This window comes from Planococcus citri, chromosome 4 (assembly GCF_950023065.1).
Source record: "Planococcus citri chromosome 4, ihPlaCitr1.1, whole genome shotgun sequence".
NCBI classification, from domain to species: Eukaryota; Metazoa; Arthropoda; class Insecta; order Hemiptera; family Pseudococcidae; genus Planococcus; species Planococcus citri.
Window position 1 is genome coordinate 18,371,645 of NC_088680.1, and position 21,634 is coordinate 18,393,278.

A 21,634-nucleotide genomic window follows, 5' to 3' on the forward strand; every position below is an offset into this window, starting at 1 on the left:
CTTTCAGACTCCATTTGATGAAATTTATGGCGGAATAATTTCAAGTTTCAAAAATCTGCTGGAGACTCCAGAAATTTTCAAAGTGTCGCTGGAGACTCCAAAATGACTTGAACCCCCCTGAAGTCGTCTTCAGAGAGTGCTAAAATTGGAGTGCAGTGTAAATTTCGGCTTTTCTGTTGGAAAAACGGCTGAATAAAACCAAACATCGAATACCTCGAACAAATATAACAAAATAACAGGTTTTATTTTAATTCGTGAAAATATTCACGAAATGAAAATTTTACATAAAACGAGTTCAATGAACTCAAAATTAGCGTTTATACGCTCACAATACATTTTTACTTTACTCAAACAGAGAAATAACGCGAATGATTGCTTTACAAAAACAAAAATAAACGAAAACGCGACTTAGAAACAACTGAAATTGTAGCCATATATTATTCGATAAAAGGCTCTTTTAGAAAATTGCAGCCATTTATTTTTAGCGAAAACGTAAATAAATAAAACTAAATTTTGATCTTTTTATGATCAAAAACTGTCATAAATTCAACACCCCCCCACAAAATTTAGTTACCTTACGATGATAAATAATCGATTACAAATAAATACTGAACCAGCATTGATAACTAAATTTACGTTATTAAATTACTAAATACAAACATCGAAAGCTATAGGTATTAACGCTTATTAATCGAATAATATACTCGAAAACTGATACATATTTAAACCAAACCGAATCATCAGACAGGACAAATTCAACAACAATATACCTCTGAAAAAATCCCAAGTACAAAGTAGATACCAACACAGAACTTCAAGTATCAAAATCGTTTCATCATAGAAATGAACAAAATTTTAAACCAAACTTTTCAACCATATAAGTACCACCTATCACTTTTAAATTGAAATCTTTTGAACCCAGAAACCTGAATCTTCCATAAAATTCACTTGTAACAATTCGATAGAAGAATTGAATCATTGTTATTATTCAAAACGTATTTTACATAAGTTGAATCAAATTCAACACGAATCTTAACTACAAACTCCGAATTACGTCAACCTACACAACTACCCACCTGTATGTAAGTAGGTAAAACTATTTAATTGTCCGTCCACACTCAGTTAATCTCCTTTACCTACAGTTTTTTATAAGGTTTACTCCTTACCTACATACATCGTCTGATTTTTTATCAAGGTTTACTCCTTACCTACATGCATCGTCTGATTTTTAAACAAGGTTTACTCCTTTCACCGGATTTTACACTTCACACAATTTTTTAAAAAAGGTTATTTTTCCTTTTACCGGATTTTATACTGCATACAATTTTTTTAAAAAAAGGTTATTTTTCCTTTTACCGGATTTTACTCATACACAATACCGTCGTCGTCAATAGCACACAGCAACCAAAAATCGTCTTTCAGCACACAGCAACTTACGCGTCATCGTCATAGTCAATTTTACTTGGTTAGTTTCGTTTGTGTTGTCGTCAAGTTTACTTGGTTAGTTTTGTTCGTTATGATTTGGCCAAATCGTCATCGTTTTTTTCGTTACAAATTTTTAGAAAATAACTGAGCGTGGAGGTTGAACGAAACAAAAACTATCGAAATAAGTACGGATGACTGGAACCTATCATCAACATTACTCAAATCGCCACTAAAAATCACTCGACCTCGCACTACACGAACCCAAAGTTGACTATAAAAAACAACATTAAAATTCCTCAATTCCCACTTTTCCTTGTTATTAATTTCACTCAGAAAAGCGACATCGATAATTTCAAATACTTTCCCCCCTTTGATGTGGCTTTTCATTTTAACAACTATCGGTACGTACATATCAAAAACTTAAAAACTATCATTTTTCCTAAAAAAAAAAAAATATAACCATATTTTTTACCGAATGCTGAAACCAAAAAAAAAACTTTTTTTGTAGTGAAAAGTACTACATGAAAAATCCGTAACCATTTACCATATCGTTGTCGTTAGCTCGTCCCTGTACAAACATTTACCAAAAACAAAAATCCGCTCGTCGTCATCGTACTCGTATACCTACTTGTCATTAATTATTCGTCACTACTCGAGAAATTCAAAAAAACAACACCATGTTTATCACGATAGCAATTTTCAAAAAACTCTCCACGTACCTACCATCATCAATTCGCGCTCCCAAAACATTTACGTCGTAATACTCAGAACAAAAATCGCCGCACACATCACTGCTACTTTTTTTTTCACCAAAACCGAAAAAAAAATTGAATTTGACAACCAAGATATCGAGCATATTCGTACTTAGAACGTTTAATTTCTGATTCAATTTGCGATTTAAACGGGAGTTTTATCAGAAAACAAACTTTTCTACATGAGCAAAATCACTCGAAATTCAATTCTCGACTAATTAAACTGAGGGTATTTTTCAGACTCGATTTTTTCCATAAATATTACCGATTTAGTTCCAACCAAAAAAAAAAAATTGAATAATTCTCAATTATTCAAATATTTTTATCGTTATCGAACAAATTATTGAAGCATTTCTGAATTCAAGAAACATTAATCGCATGATTTGATGCACGGAAATCATCTACAAACAAAATATCCTCAAAATTGTCATTTGAACAAATCAAAAAATCCATCAAACTGTCACTCGTATTCTAAACTCAAAAATGAACGAATTTTTACAATGATTGCTTTTAAGTGACTCATACCGGCAACATTTACTTTTTTCAGGCAAAGCCAAAACGTTTTTGTCACGTTACTACTTCTACACCATAAAAAATTGACACCGCCTGCCAAAGTAGCCTACCCCAATGCATTGGTAGCACCGAATTCGACTATCTCACACCACTTTGTTACAAACCTAGTATTGTACTTTCCGCGATAATATACTACCTAACATCAAAACCAAAAATTCATTTCTAAAAATATGGTTGCCACGTTCGAATAAAGCAATTTTTTACACACGTTGATAAAAAAAAAACGATTGAATTATACCTTACTTATTCACAATTACTTTTTGCCAAAACCATCACAAAACGCGTCGTTTTTTTTTTTTTTTTTTTTTTTTTTTTTTTTTTTTTTTTTTAAATACACCGTTTTTGTCGTTTAGAAATACGTCGTCGCTGCAATTACCATTTGAAAAATTCCAAATTTACCTCGTTACAATTCGTCGTCGTCGTCATCATCAAGAACCAAAATTTTACACTACCGTACCTGTTACCACCAATTAAAACCACGTACGTCATCACTGCTTTTTGAAATTCATTAACCAAAATTCGTTGTCGTTTTGTGGATAGAAAATTTGTCGTCGTGAGCCAAATTTCCTTTCACCATATTACCAACATCGCGTTTATTGTTCCGTTTTTCATTTGTCAGATTGATCACCGAATTCGCGTTTAAAATATGCCGCCTTCACCAAAATTCGTCGAACCAAAAGACCAAACAAAAAAACGTCGCAGCTACATAAGCCAACAATTCATCGTTGCACCAAACCAAATTACAAACGTCGCATTTACTCGCCACCGTTTTTAGACACGTCGGATCGATCACCGGATTCGCGTTCGGATTCAGAATACGTCGCGATCATTTTTTACGCGGACCAAAAGAAACAGACAGAGGACATGGACCAAAAACCACGCTCGGGTACCATGTTGGAAAAACGGCTGAATAAAACCAAACATCGAATACCTCGAACAAATATAACAAAATAACAGGTTTTATTTTAATTCGTGAAAATATTCACGAAATGAAAATTTTACATAAAACGAGTTCAATGAACTCAAAATTAGCGTTTATACGCTCACAATACATTTTTACTTTACTCAAACAGAGAAATAACGCGAATGATTGCTTTACAAAAACAAAAATAAACGAAAACGCGACTTAGAAACAACTGAAATTGTAGCCATATATTATTCGATAAAAGGCTCTTTTAGAAAATTGCAGCCATTTATTTTTAGCGAAAACGTAAATAAATAAAACTAAATTTTGATCTTTTTATGATCAAAAACTGTCATAAATTCAACATTTTCATCTCCATTTGACGAAATTTTGTAAAAATTTCAAGTTTCAGAAATCTACTGGAGGCTCCAGTAATTTTCAAAAAGTCGCTGGCGACTCTAACAACGTTCAACTTTTCCCCAAATTGAAAAAAAAAACAATTCAATTAATTATTGATTTTTATTATTCAATTTTTTTTTCAAATGATGGAAATTAAATTTCTGCAATGTTTTTTTGCTAAGTACACATTTTTTGGCTACAAATTATAAATTTGATTCATTTTTTCAAATTTCTTTTTTTTTATTCTCCTCATTCAGATTTTCAACGCTCATTTTCCCAAAAAATTGAGAAAAAAAAATCTATTTTATTCTATTTTTCAATTTTTTTTAAATTAATGCATTTGATTTCTTCGATCTTCCGTTAATTTTTTTTAAAAATCTAATGAACCATTCTACTTATTGTTTGCTAAACACACATTTTATCAAATTATCGATTGGTTTAATTTTCTCTCAATTTTTTTTTCGATGAAGATTGTCTTATTCTTCATTATACAACTTTTCTGCACTCCATTTGTTCTCTTTTGATGTTAAATTTTTGAACACAAGCCCGAGACGAAGAGGAAAAATTGGCGAGGATTCAAAAAAAGAGCACAATTCTCGCAAAATTAGGTTTTTTGATTTTTTTTTTTTTCGATGACAACACTTCAAAAATATTCTGCTAGTTACAGAAAAACTCGTTCAATAATAAATTTTGATCGTAGCAATTTTTGCTCGAAATATGTACCTGCCTCAAAAAAAAGGAAACTTCAGACAGTAAGTAAACACACTCTATGATTGGAATTTCATATGATTTCATTTTTCTTCATTTCTTTCGTAGGGGGCTTAATAATTTTTCGCTGCAATTAATTTCTTTGTGAAGATTTTTTTTTGAAAAATTTCAATTTGTTCATCACCAGCTTGATTCTAGTTGAAATGTAGGTACATAAATTTGCTCCGAATATCTCGTAAACGACCATCTTGAACCATCGTTCTGCTGATCTTCATTTTCCCGAAAAATCAATTTTTATAGAAATGAAAAATTTCAAGTTGGCTATTTGACATTTCTTCATAACAAAAAACATACTTGAGACCAAAATCATAAAAAAAAACTGCTGAACAAATTTTTGAATTTTTTTTTCAAAAAATTACGATTTTTCATCTTCTCTTATGCTATTTGGAGAATCTTTTAAGCGGGTCCGATAACAGAAAAAACGAAAATCATTCATCGGTGGAACGTTCAAACGTTGATGGAAAGTTTTGCGCTTGAAAAAAAAATTCAAAGCTTGAATTTCGATTGGGATATTTAAATATTGACGGAACACACATTATTAATATTTATGTGACATTCGAGTAACCGAATTGTTATATTTTTCGATACCTAATTCGACGTTAGATTTATTCATCCGTTTCACAATCGACAGCAAAACAATTAAACGAACGCCCGAATGAAAGGAAACCCATTAAAATGCGAATTAAATAGGAAAAAAATAAAACCATTTTTTTTTCAAAGTACACGACCTACTGTCATTAAAAGCAATTACGCATCAATAATTGACTTTAACATGTTTTCAAAATCATAATATATAATAATGGATATCAACTCTGTAGGTTAGTATTATTTTACCCGCATTACTGTTTCATGAAAAGTAGTACCTATAATCGTGGGTAAGTTACCTACTTGAGGTACCCAGTGATTAAAATGGCCAATCAAATTTTTACAATTGTTTGTGTTCTTTACACCGTTTCTGTATTGGTCAAACGATTAGACTTTGTCGAAGTAAGACGCCAGATTTCATGTACACTAATTAAGATTCAATTATTTTTTGAATTTTTTATTATTTTCATTCGCTTATTCAGGCCAACGACGCGAGTGCTTCTGCATCGTTCACTTTTGATCCACAGAAACCCAACTTGGTGCAATATGAAAGCTGTCTACAGGGAGTAAGTTGAGCAAAAAAAAAAAAAATATTGCAGGAACTATACTTACTTAAATATAATTATGTAAATTATTTTGATTTTTTTCTCGTTATTTTTTTTTTAGGGAGAATTAATCATTAAACTGGACTATAATCCTCCAGATGATGTAAGTTAATTTTGGAGAAATCTTAGGCCAACTTCATCGATATGATAAGTACAAATAAACCGGTTCTTAATTCCTTTTCGAAAAAAACGCAGAAAAAAATGACCGTGGTAATTCTATACGATACGGAAATCAAATCTGCAGAAACATTTTTTAAAGAACAATTTAAATCTGAAATATTCGCAGGATTTAATAAGTGTGACGTCATCAATTGGAATATGAGACCCTGTACACTATCTAAGGTACGTAGACCTACTACCTACCTATAATAAATTATCTCAAGTCAGTATACTGAGCAAACTAAAGACGAGTTATTTCTACTGAATTTTTCATCACAGATACAGGATGGAAAACTAAATTGTCCACAAGGCAATCTACAATGCAAATTCGATAAATTTCACGCCTGCGCTGCAACGCTGTACGCATCAGATCAGGTGAAACTGGGATCGTTCTTAATATGTTTCTTCAATGAAGGGAAAAATAACGAAGATGTAAGTACATACCTTACGTCTTTCTCGTAACCAAAAACATCTAGGTGATCTTCTAAATTACCTACAACTGATCAATTTTTATTCTAATAATGACAAAGTGTGCGACTAAGTATGGCATGAATTACGATGATTTGAAGACTTGTGCCGAAGACGATGATGGAAAAGCAGGAGCTGGCCTTTGTGACGGGTTCTATCGCATCATTCACCCAACTGGAAATCAAAGCCCACCACCTCCATCGGGGGATGCGGTAAGTTTCATTTGCCAATTTTGTTTGAGGTCGGAGCATAATGATTTGAATTCATTCGTTCGCTTTTCTCTTCGCAGAGTACTGAAGTTACCAGTAATTTCAAAGGGTTTCTTTGCGGTCAATTAAAAACTGCTCAATTGAAATGTGACTTCTGTCCTGCCTAAAATGTGACCAAAAATTGACTCGCTGTTATGCCTTTTACTATTACCTAGCTCTAAGATGATATTATCATGTAATTGTGAACGAATAAGAAATAAATTACCAACACATCAAAGTTTTGCCTGATTCTTGAATTGAACGATTCTGTCGCAATTGCAAAAATTTTTTGCATCATTCAAACTTGACCCGTTCGAAAATGAATCAAGTACACAATTTTTCTTTTCAAGTAAGTGAATTTGCACTGCCTGGTTTTCAAACCTTTTGAGTTTGGGGCATATAACTCCCCCTCCTCTCTTCCTGTGAACCTGTACAAAGTCAAAATACCTAATTCTTGTACCTTCAAAGTCAAAGAAATAAACACGATGACAAAATGTGCAAAAATAACTGAAACACTGATTTTCAAAATAAAGGCATTCAAACTACACGTATTCAAACTGTCATTTCCCTATGCCTAGTTTGTCTTCTCCATAAAAATAAATTGAAGTCGTTTGCTGTACCTATTAGGCAAATTTCCATCACTTCAAAAATTTGGCCCCATAACGTCTCTTCCTCTGTCCCAAAAAACGATTTAAGTAAAGCAAAAATTACTTCCTACGTCCCATCTCCCTCCTTCAACTTTGGAATGGGAAAGACTTTCTGAAACAAGAGAAAAAACTGTTGAATAAAATTTTAAAAACAAAAGTCTACCCAAAACACATTCTTTTTTTTTTTTTTTTTAACAGCAAACATTTCTATAATTATGTTACAGAATTTTATGACTAAAAAAATTGAATTTTTTAAAACTTTGTGACACAAAAGCGAGACTTTGGCAATTATTGGTAACGAAATGAGACCTTGTGCAATTTCTGGCAAAAAAGTTGATTTTTGGTCAGATAAAGCAAGACTTGCAAGACTTCAATTTTAACAAAAGGGCGGGCTTCTGGCAATTTTTAGCAAAAAAATCAGACTTTTCGAAAAATTTTGAAAAAAGTGAGGTATTTTTTACAATTTTTGGCAAAAAGCAAGGCTTTCGACTTCTAGGAAATTTATGGCTCAAAAGCGAGGCTTTTGGATAATTTTTGGGAAAAAAGTGAAAATCTTTAGCAATTTTTCTAAAAACGGAGAATTTTTCCAAAAAATAAAAGGTTGACCATTTAAGCAAAAAACGACAAGTTTTGGAAATTTTTGCCAAAGAAATTACATTTTCGTCGCAGTTGATTTTTTCAATGAAACTTTTTTGCACTTATTAGATGATGACTTTTCGACAATTTGTGGAATTCTTCGCAAAATAACGAATGTTTTTCTTGTGAGTAAATTTTTGAAAAAGCGAGAATTCTTAAAAATTTTAGCAAAAAGCAAAACTTCCGATTTCAGCAAAAAGCAGCACTTTCTGATAATTAAGTATCGAATTATTGGCAAAAAATGATAGTTTTCGCAATATTTATTGAAAATGGGGATGATGTAGGTTAAATTTTTGGGTTAAATTTTGTCATTAAAAAAAAAAAAAATTAATACAGTTCTTTAACCTATTCTAAAGCTCGAAAATTCTTTTCAACTACATAGTTATTTTTTCAAAGGAGGTTTGCCTTCTAATTCTCCAGATAGGCAACATCTGCAGCTTTATTGTAATTGAGGTAAAAAGTATCCAATATACAGGGGGGCCCACATGTCATGTGAAATAAAACAAGACAGCTATTTGCTGCTGTAACAGTGTGCGTAGCTCAAATAACTAACCCTCAAAAAAATTTATTCGAATTCGCAAAAAAAAATGTTGAATTTAATTATTTCAAAATCAACATCCATGGTATCTAACGGATTTTTTTTGAAAAAAATTAAGTACATACTACTTTTTCAGTATTTTTTTACTACCTTTTTTCAACAAGCTCTCCACTCAACCCCCCCCCCCACGTAAAAAAACTATAAAAGTTGAATTTTTCATGGAAAAATTTTCAAAAAATTGAAATATTGGGAAAAAATGTGTGTCTAAAGTATTATTTAATGTCAATCAAACTAAAAAAAAAAAATAATAATGATGTCGCATGATTGGTTGTTGAACTGAGGTGATAACATTCCACCAATCATATGCATCTTTTTCAAGTTGCCAACCTATATTTTTAATTAAAAAAACATTCTTTGGGGTTCACGATATTTCTGGCCACCCTGTACTTTCGCTACCTGTAAGATACCCTGCCATTGGGAACTTTATTTTAAAAATAATATACAAAATAGGTACCTAAAAATCCATCAGAAATCACTACAAAAAAACTCATTTGAAATCTTAAAAAGATTCCAAATTAGCTATAAAAATCCACAACAAAATTTAATATTCTTCAAAATCACAATAAAATTTAACTACGAGTATCTATCTAAATTGCCACAAAAAAATCACAAAATTCAACACCAAAAACTCATTTTGAAAGCAACATTCATTTTTTTGCAAAAAAAAAAGATTTTAAACTATGTAATGAGAAAAAACACTTGAAATCACCACAAAAATTTTTTCACTTTTGAAAATGATCATCAAAATTCTCCCCTCCCTCAAAAAAATTATTTTCTGTACATAAGCTGTAATGGGGTAAATGGCTTATAAAATCGCCAGAAAATTCATTCGGAATCACTGCAGAAAAAAATTCACTAAAATCGCTAAAAAATTTGCGATGCAAAATCAACACAAGAAAATTAAAAATTTAAAAAAATAAATTGAATTAATCGTCACATTTTAAGGATATAATCATCATTTTTTTCAAATAATGATAATATTAAGGAGTTGAAAAAAAAACATCGAAATATCAAACAACTCGCTCATTTCAGTGGCGTCGCCAGGGGAGGGGGTGAAGGGGTCCATTGCCTCCCACTTGTGAGCGAAAATTTTGAATAAATCATGCAAAAATGGACGTTTTTTCATGTTTTTTGACTCATTTTTTTCAAATCACACATCATGAAAGGTTTTCCGAAAATTACCTCTGATTTCAAGCCTAAAAATCTGGTTTTGCCACCTCCTTGAGAAAATCCTGGCTACACCGTCCCCGCTGACTCATTTGGATGATTTTTATCAACTCGATCGTATTTTGAAAATCGATTATTCGGCACCTTTAGGGGCTCTATAATAACTTTGTACTGAAGAGTTTTCAGTCCAATCATGTACCAGATAGCTTTTCTTGTTCGTATTAATGAGTATAATACGCGAGTTGTTTTTTTTTAAATTTCACATGACACGCGGGCAACCTTGTACAGGGTGTTCTATTTAAACGTCGCATCTCACCTTAATAAGAAAACTAATCAATACCTAATTATCAACACATCGAAGTAACACTTCGCCGCCACCTAAACTACATACAAAAAACCCGCAAATGCTCCAAATTATTTGATTATTCATTTTTCGAGTAAAATTTCGTCACAACAAAATACCTACAAATACGTGACGACACAAGCTGCATCATGGTACTCAAATGCTCGGCACGAATCCGTTACGCAGATTCGTTCCTTCGACAATTATCAAGTACGAAAAAAAATATAAGAAAGAATAATAAAAAAAACACAATTAATTATCAAGATGCGGTTTCTTTCTTCTTCGATCTTCGACAATGATCACGAAAGATAATTAATTAAAACGCCATCAGAATTATAGGCTCGTGCTCTGGCACATTTACAGCATCCCGTGAATGTGAATGGTCCTGGTCGCGACAACCGTATAAGATCATCAAGTCCAGAGCACAAAGCGGTGTATTAATTGAAATTTTTTTCATCTACAATTGTCATCGGTCATTAAGAGATGGCCAATCGAAGATAATATTGAATGATCGTCCCACCACACTCACACAAATGAATCAAGCAAGGTGTACACTCACAGCTGGAATAAGCCTACTCTCCAGCTACAAAATTTTAACTCGAACATAGTGAAATTTACGATAAAAATATAAATTTTCAGTTTCACTTACTAGGTATAATATTTTATAAAACTCGATCCTGACAAATACAAGTAGCCACATAGGGTATAGCTTTAGGGTATCATTTAGGTAATTAGTAATTACGTTTAATGCTCGCGCTAAAAAAAACAATACCAACAACTTTCCGCGGTAATTTAGATCGAATCGAGTCGACTGTGCAATTTTTCAAACGCTTATACTCGTATACCTGATCCGATAATATCGACGAGTTTATAATAGTAATAATAATGCGAGCAAATGAGCTATCTGTTTACGTATATTTATTGTCGATGAGCTGCAAATTTAGTCAGTAGAGTTAACCGTTTTCTAGTCCACGATCAGTAAAGAGGAAAACATATGCTGATGATTGAATTTCGTACACGTACACATACGTTGTCGAGTTATCGTTACATCAGGTACATTGGTGGGACAAAGAGGAAAAATAACCTGTTACTTATCGTTTTATATATTATGAGAAGTGTAATTGATTTAGTGCAATTTTTTAATTCCGAGTGACTCGTGTAATTATATGCAACGCGTGATTATATATTTTGGACGGACGTCGCGTCTTGTAGGTCTAGGTACACAGAATGTAATACTCGTACATGAGCATTGAACATACACACGTATTATCGCAGGATGGGCAAAGTAAGTACAGGAGGTAGTTTAAAATGATGAATGGGAACAAGTATACGATGCACACGTTCGTGTATAGTGGGTTAGCTGCTGCTAGAGGAGTATAGAAGCTTCTTCCGAAACAGTGGCGAATTAATCAAAAGGGGTTTGAAAGTGCCCGCAGGGGATCAGTACACTGCAAGTGCGATTTCCAGCAGGGTTGGTTTCAACAGTATAAGTTAAGTTGTGTTTGGTGGGTACAAGAGGAATGTACTTCGATATTTTTCAGAAGACTTTCTCTCATTCCCCCTCCCCGGCTCCCCCTTATTATTAAGTTGAAAAAGTTTCAAAATTTATAAACTGGATTTCAACTGCCAGTCTTAGAATCCAATTTCACCCGAAAATATTCGTAGATGCATTGCTGATAATCTTAGTTCATCGTCTTTCAATTTTCATTTCATTCGTAAATGCAGAGACTTTTATGCTTTTGTTTTTTCAAACTCGTCTGGGTGTATTTTTCGGTTTCTTCGCATCCTTTATTATTTTGATTACATATTTTCATTTCTGCATTTCTTCAGTTGTTACCCGTTGCTTCCCTTCAATTCTGTATCATATTCATTATTTTTTTCATGACGGTTCCGTTTCGTTTCATTCCATCAGTTTGATTCTCTTGAGCTGAGAAAATATCATCTGAACTGTCCCAGGTCAAGTTGAAATTTCTCACACGAACGTCTCAGAACCGTCCATAACTCACATTTCACAAAGATCAATATTCTTCTCAAAATTTCGATTTACGAATCTGATTTCGCTTTCGCCTTCAAGAATTCAGAAAGGCAGCATAGACATCTTCTTCGAAATGTACGTTAACGTCAAATCCAACGCAACGAACGAACTCTCAACAAACGCCTCGAATACTTCAACATAGGCAATTCATTTCACACCAGTGTACATTAAATAATGTACATCTACCGCCTATCAAGTCTTTTCGATTCCATATTAACCAAACTTTGAACTCGAGGCAGGATGAGTTGATTATGGTGCGAAGACTTATAAACAGACATTAGATTAAAATCTCACGATTATTATATTACGTATGGTATTTTTTTTTTTTTTTTTTTTGAAAATTCATATTTCCCGTCACAGTACATATAAACGCATCTTTAGGCAACATATTATACGAGTATGCGAAGTCCAAGCCACATCGATATATCTCTACGTTATTTTCAAGTTTCATTCATAAATTTTCGACTCAAACGAGCCGAAGAGAGTCGGCCATTCATTGAAAGTACTTTTATCTGAAGATCTGGAGATGAAAATCTCGTCGATGAATTGTGCATTTAGGTGCACGTACCTATGGGACGAAGAATTCGTCATATAGGCGATGGTGAAACCAACCTATTAATTATTAGTCCTGCCACGAACGTGTATACGTATCAATCTGGATAGAGCAGTGAACGAACAATGTGAACATCTCTCCGTTTATCACATACAGTATATTTTGAGAAAAAGTTCAATTTTGATGACCTTCACCTAGTCGTTGATTTCATTGATGACAGGAAATCGCTCGAGAAGTCGCGATGCTTAGAAAATATACTTACTTATTGGTTGAGAAAATACTTATTAATTCAAGTTTGTTCAATAATAATATGGTAGGAATTTCACCAATTAGGTAGGAACTTACATGAAAGAAATGATTTACCATCCTCAGAGACAGGGCTTTTTTATGTGGGGAAGCCCCAAAGGAAAGTTCAAAAATATCGAAAACTTGCCATAAAAACTAAAAAATAAAAGAATTTGAAAAAATGAAAAAATAAATAAATCTTGGTAACTTTTTCAAAAAATGTTGAATTATCAGAATAGCGAAGTGCGAAAACGAGATCAGAATTACAATGAAAATTTGATAAAAATTTGGAATAAAATTCAACATTCAAGTAGCTTGTACTTAAATTAAAACAAAAGTTACTTTTTTAATATGTAATAGGTAGGTACCTAATTTCCAAAAATATTTGTTTAAACAATAAAAAAATAATTTAGGTAAGTATGTACTTCGATTTTTTTTTCTCAACATATGTACAGTGGCCGGGAGGGGGAGAGGGGAGAGAGTAATGAAAATTAGGTACCTGCAACTTCAAATTTAGCGTCCCCTTTAGAAAGGAAATACAAAAAAAGCCCTGCTCAGGAGTAGGTATAGATTCAGCATTCTCACGTTCTTGGGCAAAATAAAAATTACACCTCTCCACCTCCAACAAATCGTTCACCAGACTTCTTTTAAAATCTTGACTGAATGCATCTCAACGATATAAAATTATGTTATTAATTTTTTCAAAACATTTTTTCGGGGGGCAGAAGTGGCGAGGAGGGTAGAAGAATTTGAAAAAGTGTTCAACAAAATTTCGATGAAAAAGTAGAATAATAGGTACCTAATTGGTATCTACTATAGTTTTTACTTAAAGTATAGAACAGAGAAAACTTTTTACCAAAAAAAAAAAAAAAAAAATCAAGAGAAATTGGTTTTGAAAGTGGCTGATCCTCTTCTCATTTGGAGTTAGTTCATGATTTTTGTTCACGTTTCTGAAAATGTAAATTTCAAACACATTTTGAATTTTTTTTTTTTTTTTGCAAATACCTACTTAATGCTTTGTAAAAATTTTGGTTGTGATGAAAATCACGATGCAAAATTTTAGATTTCAAGAATGAATTAAATTTTTCCATCTCGGGCAAATTTGAATCAGTAATATTGGAAATTCGGAAATCTGATATTGTTTGAATTTACATGGGTATTATTTGTATGTATGTATTACTGATATTCTGAACTGATTAGAAAAGAGGGGGGGGGGCGACAGGTTTGAGCCGTCCTGGAGTCTCCAACGAATTAACGAATTCACCGGATGTCCACTATTTTCAAAGAAATCATTTTCTCTCATTTTTTCTGGGTTTTCAGGTAAATTTTTCCTATTTTCCACACCCTTCAAAATAATATCAACTACACTCGAATAGTTAGCTAAGGTGGGGGGAGGGGGGGTCAATTTTTTTAAATGTTGGAAGCTGCGACTCGACGACTACAGGCAATTATCATCAATCAATATACGAACCTCTAGAGGAGGGGAGGGCTCGTATTCTCATCTCATTGCGTATGTGAAAGAACAGATGGCAAAAATCACAAATCAAATCAAGGGAAATTTGATTGTTTTTTTTTTTTACAAAAAATAAAGAACAAGGGTCTACTGTTTATTGGGTCTGAAAAACAAAATTTTATACCTACTTTTTTTTGCACTCTTTTAGTCATTTTTTTTCGAGTTTCAATCTTTGAAAATTGAATTTGAAAAGTAGAAGAAAATATGTTGCTGCCCACGTGAAGTGAGGGCGCAAAACTTCTGAAAATTTTGAATTTGTAAAGGTCACAAAATCTGATTTTCTTCAGTTTATTCAAATTTCAATTTTTTTTCATACATAAAAGAAAATGTCATTACTTTCAAAACTTCGTACAAATCTTGGTGAATTTTGAAGGATTTTTGTGGTTTTTCGGTATTTTCAAATTTTGTACTTTTTTTCATAGTTTTGTATTTTTGTCAGTCGGTGGTAACACTATGGAAGAAAATTCGAAGTTTTACAGAATTACCTAACCAGATATACATTACATACGTACTTACAGTTGATTTTTAAAAAATTTCCAATTGTAAATGGAAAATTTTGAATTTCTCTGACATTTTCAGTACTTTTTCAGAAGAATGTAATTTTCTGACTTTTCTCGGTTTTCCAAGTTTTCCAGAAAGGAGGACACCCTGTTCACAGTTTTGAGGAAAAAATTCTTTCATAATGGTCGAAATAAAATTTCATTCAACTTGAATGCCTTTCAAACTAGTATAAACTTCAAGAACAAAAACAATGTTCCCTCAAAAAAAAAGTTCACTAATTTGAAAAATCAATTAGGAGGGGAGGGGGGGGGGTTAGCTGGACGATACCGGAGACGATTCTTTCAAAAAAACGAGCCAATATTCGAAGTCTAAGCTATCTAAACAAAAACAAACGATTCGTCACATAATTTTTTTGCATTTTTTGAATCATTCTAGAAGGGGCGGGGTGTCTTACTTGTTAGGAAAGCTTGTACTGATCATATTCAAAAAAATTTGATATTCGAATTTAGCATTATCTAAGACATATGCATTTATAACAATCTATATAACATCACACGATCCATTCACTTTTCAATTTGGCACAAAAATGAAGAGGGGACAAGCGTCTCTTTTCAGAATTCCAAAATCCTATCCCAAAAACCATACTCAATAGTGTCGTCTCCCCTCCTCGCCCCCCTCCCAAATGAATTCAAGTATTTTCTCATCAGGTACCTATTCAAATCGGTCTAGCTCCAAGAGCTTTTTAAAAGTTGAGCTCCTCCTTCTCACGAAAAAATACAACTTTCAACTCATGAACATTTCTAAAAGGGGCTTTGCATTTTCCTTACTTTTCTGAAGCAACAATATGTCAATTTCATTTCATTTTGTGACGACAATTTGAAGAATCGTAAGAAGTAGAGTATCTTTAATACAATTTAGATAGGGGATCAAGGGGGGGGGGGAGAGTCACAAACTGCTAGAATACCGAGTTCCCTTTAAAATTGGAGAAATGTAAAGAAAAAGGTGAAATTTATGACGGGAACTCTTCACATTTTTACAGAGAAAAACGATCAAGTTATGTAATATTGGGTAGGTACCTATCTCTAAAAAATATGAAATATTTTAATAATACCTACCTACTCAATTCTCAGAAGTATTTCTAAAATACATATTAGGTCTATTTCACTCAATATTGCTCAAGTCGAGAAAAAAAATCCTTACAGCTAGAATTCCGTCAATTTATTATCATCATAAATTTGGAACAGACCTAACAAATCAACGTTTTCACCCTCCCTCCCACCCCACCACTTCCTTACTCCTCCGACATCCAAAAAAGTCAGGATATCAAGATGAAAAATCATTCGATATTTCTGAATATTTGTCACCAACAACTGATCAACATATAGGCTAAATAGATGAGAACGATGGCATTTGAAATTGATTGTCAAATCTATAACACTCACCTCAGGCACAATTTTTCGAATAAATTACAAATCCAGCAGCAAGAATTCAACACCATCCTCTGAAACAAAACAATAATTTCTACATTAATTCTTCGGCACCTACTCAAACTCAACTCAAATAAATACTTGAAATGTAAGGAGCTAAAATAGATCTGATTTATCGAGTAAAATATTGCAAGTTGCCGTCAATTTTATGAAAACGTGATATTATAGCCAAAAACACTCCTCCATCTCATCACGTATCAATCAATATTCATCGCAATTAAATTCTCTCCGGTTCAACTACCTCATTCTGTATAGATATCTCTACCATTAACCGATAAATCGGCAATCGAATGTCCTTCACCTAGGTATAGGTAACATAACGTAATAATTTCCAATAGGCCTACACATTTTTAAAAAATTGCACCAATTCGCAGTCTAAAATTGATACATCTAATCGTATTAACGCTAAATTTCGAACGTAGGTATATGTTAGCTTGCGTGTGCAAATAGAAGCTTTTAATAATAATGGTACATTAGAGTTAATTTGTCGGTCATTTATCGTGGCCTGCCTTCGCGTAGCTGCGTGTTCGGGATCAAAATTTCAATACTCGTATACCAATGAATTCGCTTGAAAAACGGTCACGAAGAGCGCTACAACTCCGCCCATTATCTCGCATTGGCGCTTAGTATACGACCAATGAATGAACCACCACCGCCAAGTGGCTTCCACGATGATACAGAAGACCGGAGATTCGAGAGGCGAGTTTTTACCATCACCCGTATCTAGTTCTTGCTCGTATATCCACGTTAATGGTTGCATTTGTTTGGTATTCTTTTAAACCTCGTGTGATGTTTTATTTTTCTCACCTACTTATATTATGAACATTGATTGATTTTCGTTTCGTGTTTTATAAAAACTCTTTTCCTCGAATTGTGCATTTTTTTGAGTTTCGCGGTTCGAAGTAATGATATTCGTATAATATAGTAAAGATGCCGAGACCTTGTAGAGAATCGTACGACGATCAAAAGCCACCTTATTCGTATATCTCGTTGACAGCTATGGCGATCTGGAGTTCACCGGAGAAAATGTTACCACTATCGGATATCTATAAATTCATCAGCGACAGATTCCCGTATTATCGTCGTAACACCCAACGCTGGCAGAATTCACTCAGGCATAATCTCTCGTTCAACGACTGCTTCGTTAAAATACCTCGCCGTCCAGACAGACCCGGCAAAGGCGCTTACTGGGCTTTACATCCGGCAGCTTTAGACATGTTCGAAAATGGCTCTCTGCTCAGACGCCGAAAACGTTTCAAGTTGATGAAATCCGATAAAGATCGACTGGAAAACGAGTTGATCGCGTTAGCTAACATGAATCGTTTCCTATTCGCTCCGGCACCGGGTACAGCTCCACCATTAACGCCGAGTCCGCCGATCGTCGAACCTGCTCCGGCTCCGAGTCCTCCCGAAGTGACCAAAATTATTGTCGAGACTAGGCCTAAGAGATCGTTCGACATCGAGAGTCTCATTTCGCCGGATAGTCCGGCTAAAAAAGAAAAACCATCGTCTCCTAGTCCGACTTATCCGCAGTTGGCGATTCCGGCCATCTCAGGTTCCTGTTTTATCGCACCGGTTCATCAGCCTTTGGTCATGTTACCACCGAATCCGTACTTTCATCATCCGCCCAATTTGTATAGATTTGGGCAAGAGTTGAGGGCGGCTTGATGACCTCGTCTTCTTCGGTAAGCGATAAGTGTATCCGTGATATTTATTTATTATTCTTTAAGGAAACAAACAAAAAATCAATCCTTGTGATATGATTAAGCGTAGAATCTCGTCGTATATGTATACTTTACTTACATGTGCTTTCGACTAAAACGGTTGAAAGTTTTTGTTAGTAATTGTCAAAGTTTATATAAGTAAGAATTTTTATTTACTCGTGTAAAATTCCATGAGTATGTGCGAGCGAAGGAAGTGTTCGGGAGCTTCGTCTTCGAGGTACTAAAAATGTTTTGAATTCGGTAAATTTCATTCAAGGATTAATATTTGCAAAAATTATCATGATTGTTTCGAATGGTTCATAAATTCGAACAAATAGCAAGATGTGAAAAAAACCTACCAGGTTATTCACCGAAGATTTTGATTAGCTACTCGAAATTTTGTTATCTTCGTTCGATCAATTCGTTTAGCGTTGATGATTCCAAATAAATCCATCGTTCAACTTCCTTCGCTGCACATACCATATTTATCATTAGTAATGCAATGGGCAATGTTGCAATAAACCTCAGAAAAATTAGATCTCTTATTAATTAATTATAAATCTCAAATCTCCGGTACCATGTTAACGAACAGAAGCATTTAAATTCCTCGAAAATTCATCGAACACGTTAACCGGTACTTTGCATATGATTAGCCTACCTGTAAATATATTTCGCTTGGTAACTTTCAAAAATTCGAGCGAATTAGGTACAGTCTTTCGAACTCATAACATCTCGGTAAACTCTTCATCAAGATGACGATGAAATTACCTAAAACAAAACAAAAAGCGTTTTCTATGTCATATTAATATTTTCTAGGTTATTATAAATTTCGTATCATGTGTACAATTGTGTATAATGTTTAGTTGTTGTTTACTTATTTAAGATAAAAAATACGAAAAAACGTACAAAAAAACACAGTTGAATGCTTTATAACGTTGTAGAGACTATATTGTTTTTCATGTTCCTAAAATAAAAAATCGATTTTAAATCGCTGTCTTATTTTTTTTACAATACAATGGAGGCTCAGGCTGACATTCGTGTTCGTATTCGTATTCGAAGAGTATATTTTACACAACCTTTGAACTATTTCATCAAACAAATCAGCTCTATTGACGAATCAACGCAGGTAGCTCTGTAGCTACCGAAGCTGTTGCCATCGTTCCGGCGGCGAGTCTAATGAAGCGAAAATGTGTGACGAATTCGGTTACTGCAGCGGTACTACTCCTATTTCATGTCTAATTTAAGTCTGTTTTCCATTCTTTCGACTTGAAAAACTGTAATTCTACCATCAAATTACCCACCTGAGCGATTCCACTGCGTCTACGGACGATTGGCGAATAAATCTGCATCAACGATCGCGCCTAATTCGCGATTAAACCGGACTCTAACGTTTGATTACCGAAGAAAATACGAAGCTATAGTCTTTATTGATTAGAATTACGAAAAATTATTCTCGAAAAACACTCGAATACGCGAATAATTATTAATTAATCGCTAATTACCGAAGAAACCGAACACATTTTCATGCAAGTGTTTGAAAACATTTGATTTGAGTCATAAAAGCAGTGTTACCGGTTTCGTGAGTTCGAAATTGGCAACTGTTTGACGTTCGGATTGATGAAATTAATTACTTTGATTGCGAGTAAATATGAATTTTCATCGATTAAATTACCCAATAGTTTAATTAGGAAATAGAAATTGAAATTGCAAAGAAAAATCTTATATATTCGACATATGGAAAATTTTGTCATCACAATTCGTGTTCCGCTGGAAGGGTAACAGTGATTGATATCAAAATTGATTGATCTCATTGATTTTTCATTTTATTTAAATTATTTTTCAAAATTTTGATCAAATCAAGAGCCAATTCAACACTCAGAAGAGCTTATTTAGTTAGGTACTTATTTAGTTTTCTAGCAATCTTTCGAATGATTAATTGATTATTCATCTCATCTCCAAAATCCAAATCCGAACCAAAATTCAACCAAAACACGAACACCGAAGATGAAAAAATGATCCCATTAGGTACTCAATCAACTCGATTATAGATACAAAGCTCCTAATTCCGGTTTCCTAAACCTAATCTTGAATAATAAATAGTAAAATAAAATATCGATCACACAAAGTATCTAGTTACTGGTATCACCAACAATGAACTGTAAACAATCTAAGCTTTGTTCTTTTCGCACAAATTTACTGCACTAGTGTACACTGGTGTAGAAAGTGTAGGATTTTTGTTCTTTTCATTTTTTTTTTACACTAGTGCAGGCAAGTTTGTGTTCTATTCAGTCGGGTGTACACTGGTGTAATGCATTGGTGTAGTTGGTGCATACACCATCTACTCCTGCTCTGGAGGAGGAGTAGATGGTGTACACCATGCACACTGAAATTTAATTGATTGTTGATGATAATTGTTTGCGTTTGCGTTCAAATGTGAATTAATTTATTGAAGAAAAGTTGTAAATGGAGAGTGAAATTGTAAAAAAGCTCATTTCATTCTTACAAACTATCGGAAGTGATGATGATAACAAAAATGGGATGAAAAAAACATCACCAAATAAATGTTACACCACCACATACACTGGTGTGAGTGGTGCATGAGTGGAGTACACCACCTACTCCAGTGTAATACACCAAGCTACACTAGTGTAAAAAATAAATGCGAAAAGAACAAAGCTCTAATCTTATTAGGTACTAGATTAAGGTATCTTGAATTTACAAACACATACCTATCATCACAGTTTGTTTTATTCATCTCTGAAACAGTAAATATAAATAAACACTCGAACAAACCCTTCCTCGTTCCTCATTTCTCACCGAAAGAAAAATCACTGCCAATATTTCCTTCAACTTCACCATAAAACCTCCAAAACCAATCACAAGGTTGAACCCGAACATTACACTAATCAACACCCTGCAATAGCATAAAAAACTCTGGCTACTTCTTTCTTGACATTTTATTACTTATTCTACTACCGAAAGCTAGCACGTTTAAATTAAGCATTACCTACACGAAAATACCTAATGAAGGTTCAAATTACCATACGTATTCGTATAAGTTATATTTGGTTGGCATTGTTTTGTTGCATGTTTGATGCGATGCTTTTCGACAATACGATTTGTACATAAGAGAGTCGAGAGTAAGTATACATAGAAAAGGTGCCGAGAGGGAAGACTTGCGTGTGATCACAAGACTAGCTTTTTTTTAAACCATTCTTCATATAACGGAACCCGATTTCAAAGGCATACCTTTGTACGTTAAACACTATACGCTACTTAA

The 21,634-nt window shown here is 33.5% G+C and overlaps 2 protein-coding genes across 2 annotated transcripts; both read left to right on the plus strand.

Moving 5' to 3' along the window:
• The first annotated feature begins 5,662 nt into the window (after positions 1-5,662).
• Positions 5,663-7,209, plus strand: LOC135845073 (uncharacterized). The gene is made up of 7 exons (XM_065363539.1): positions 5,663-5,808; positions 5,889-5,972; positions 6,073-6,114; positions 6,207-6,353; positions 6,450-6,602; positions 6,701-6,850; positions 6,928-7,209. The coding sequence occupies exons 1-7, from the start codon at positions 5,731-5,733 to the stop codon at positions 7,012-7,014; spliced, it is 741 nt and encodes a 246-aa protein (XP_065219611.1). The 5' UTR covers positions 5,663-5,730; the 3' UTR covers positions 7,015-7,209.
• A 10,085-nt stretch (positions 7,210-17,294) lies between these two features.
• LOC135843940 (fork head domain-containing protein FD4-like) lies at positions 17,295-19,342 on the plus strand. Its single transcript, XM_065362009.1, has one exon. The coding sequence runs from the start codon at positions 17,582-17,584 to the stop codon at positions 18,317-18,319; it is 738 nt and encodes a 245-aa protein (XP_065218081.1). The 5' UTR covers positions 17,295-17,581; the 3' UTR covers positions 18,320-19,342.
• The last annotated feature ends 2,292 nt before the right edge of the window (positions 19,343-21,634 follow it).

What these genes read in the sequence shown, in the direction of transcription:
- LOC135843940 (XM_065362009.1), top strand. Translation starts at nt 17,582, where the DNA reads ATGCCGAGACCTTGTAGAGAATCGTACGACGATCAAAAGCCACCTTAT.
- LOC135845073 (XM_065363539.1), top strand. Translation starts at nt 5,731, where the DNA reads ATGGCCAATCAAATTTTTACAATTGTTTGTGTTCTTTACACCGTTTCT. An exon ending in ATGAAAGCTGTCTACAGGGA is followed by an intron (nt 5,973 to 6,072) that starts GTAAGTTGAGCA and finishes TTTTTTTTTTAG; the next exon opens with GGAGAATTAATCATTAAACT. An exon ending in AAGGGAAAAATAACGAAGAT is followed by an intron (nt 6,603 to 6,700) that starts GTAAGTACATAC and finishes ATAATGACAAAG; the next exon opens with TGTGCGACTAAGTATGGCAT.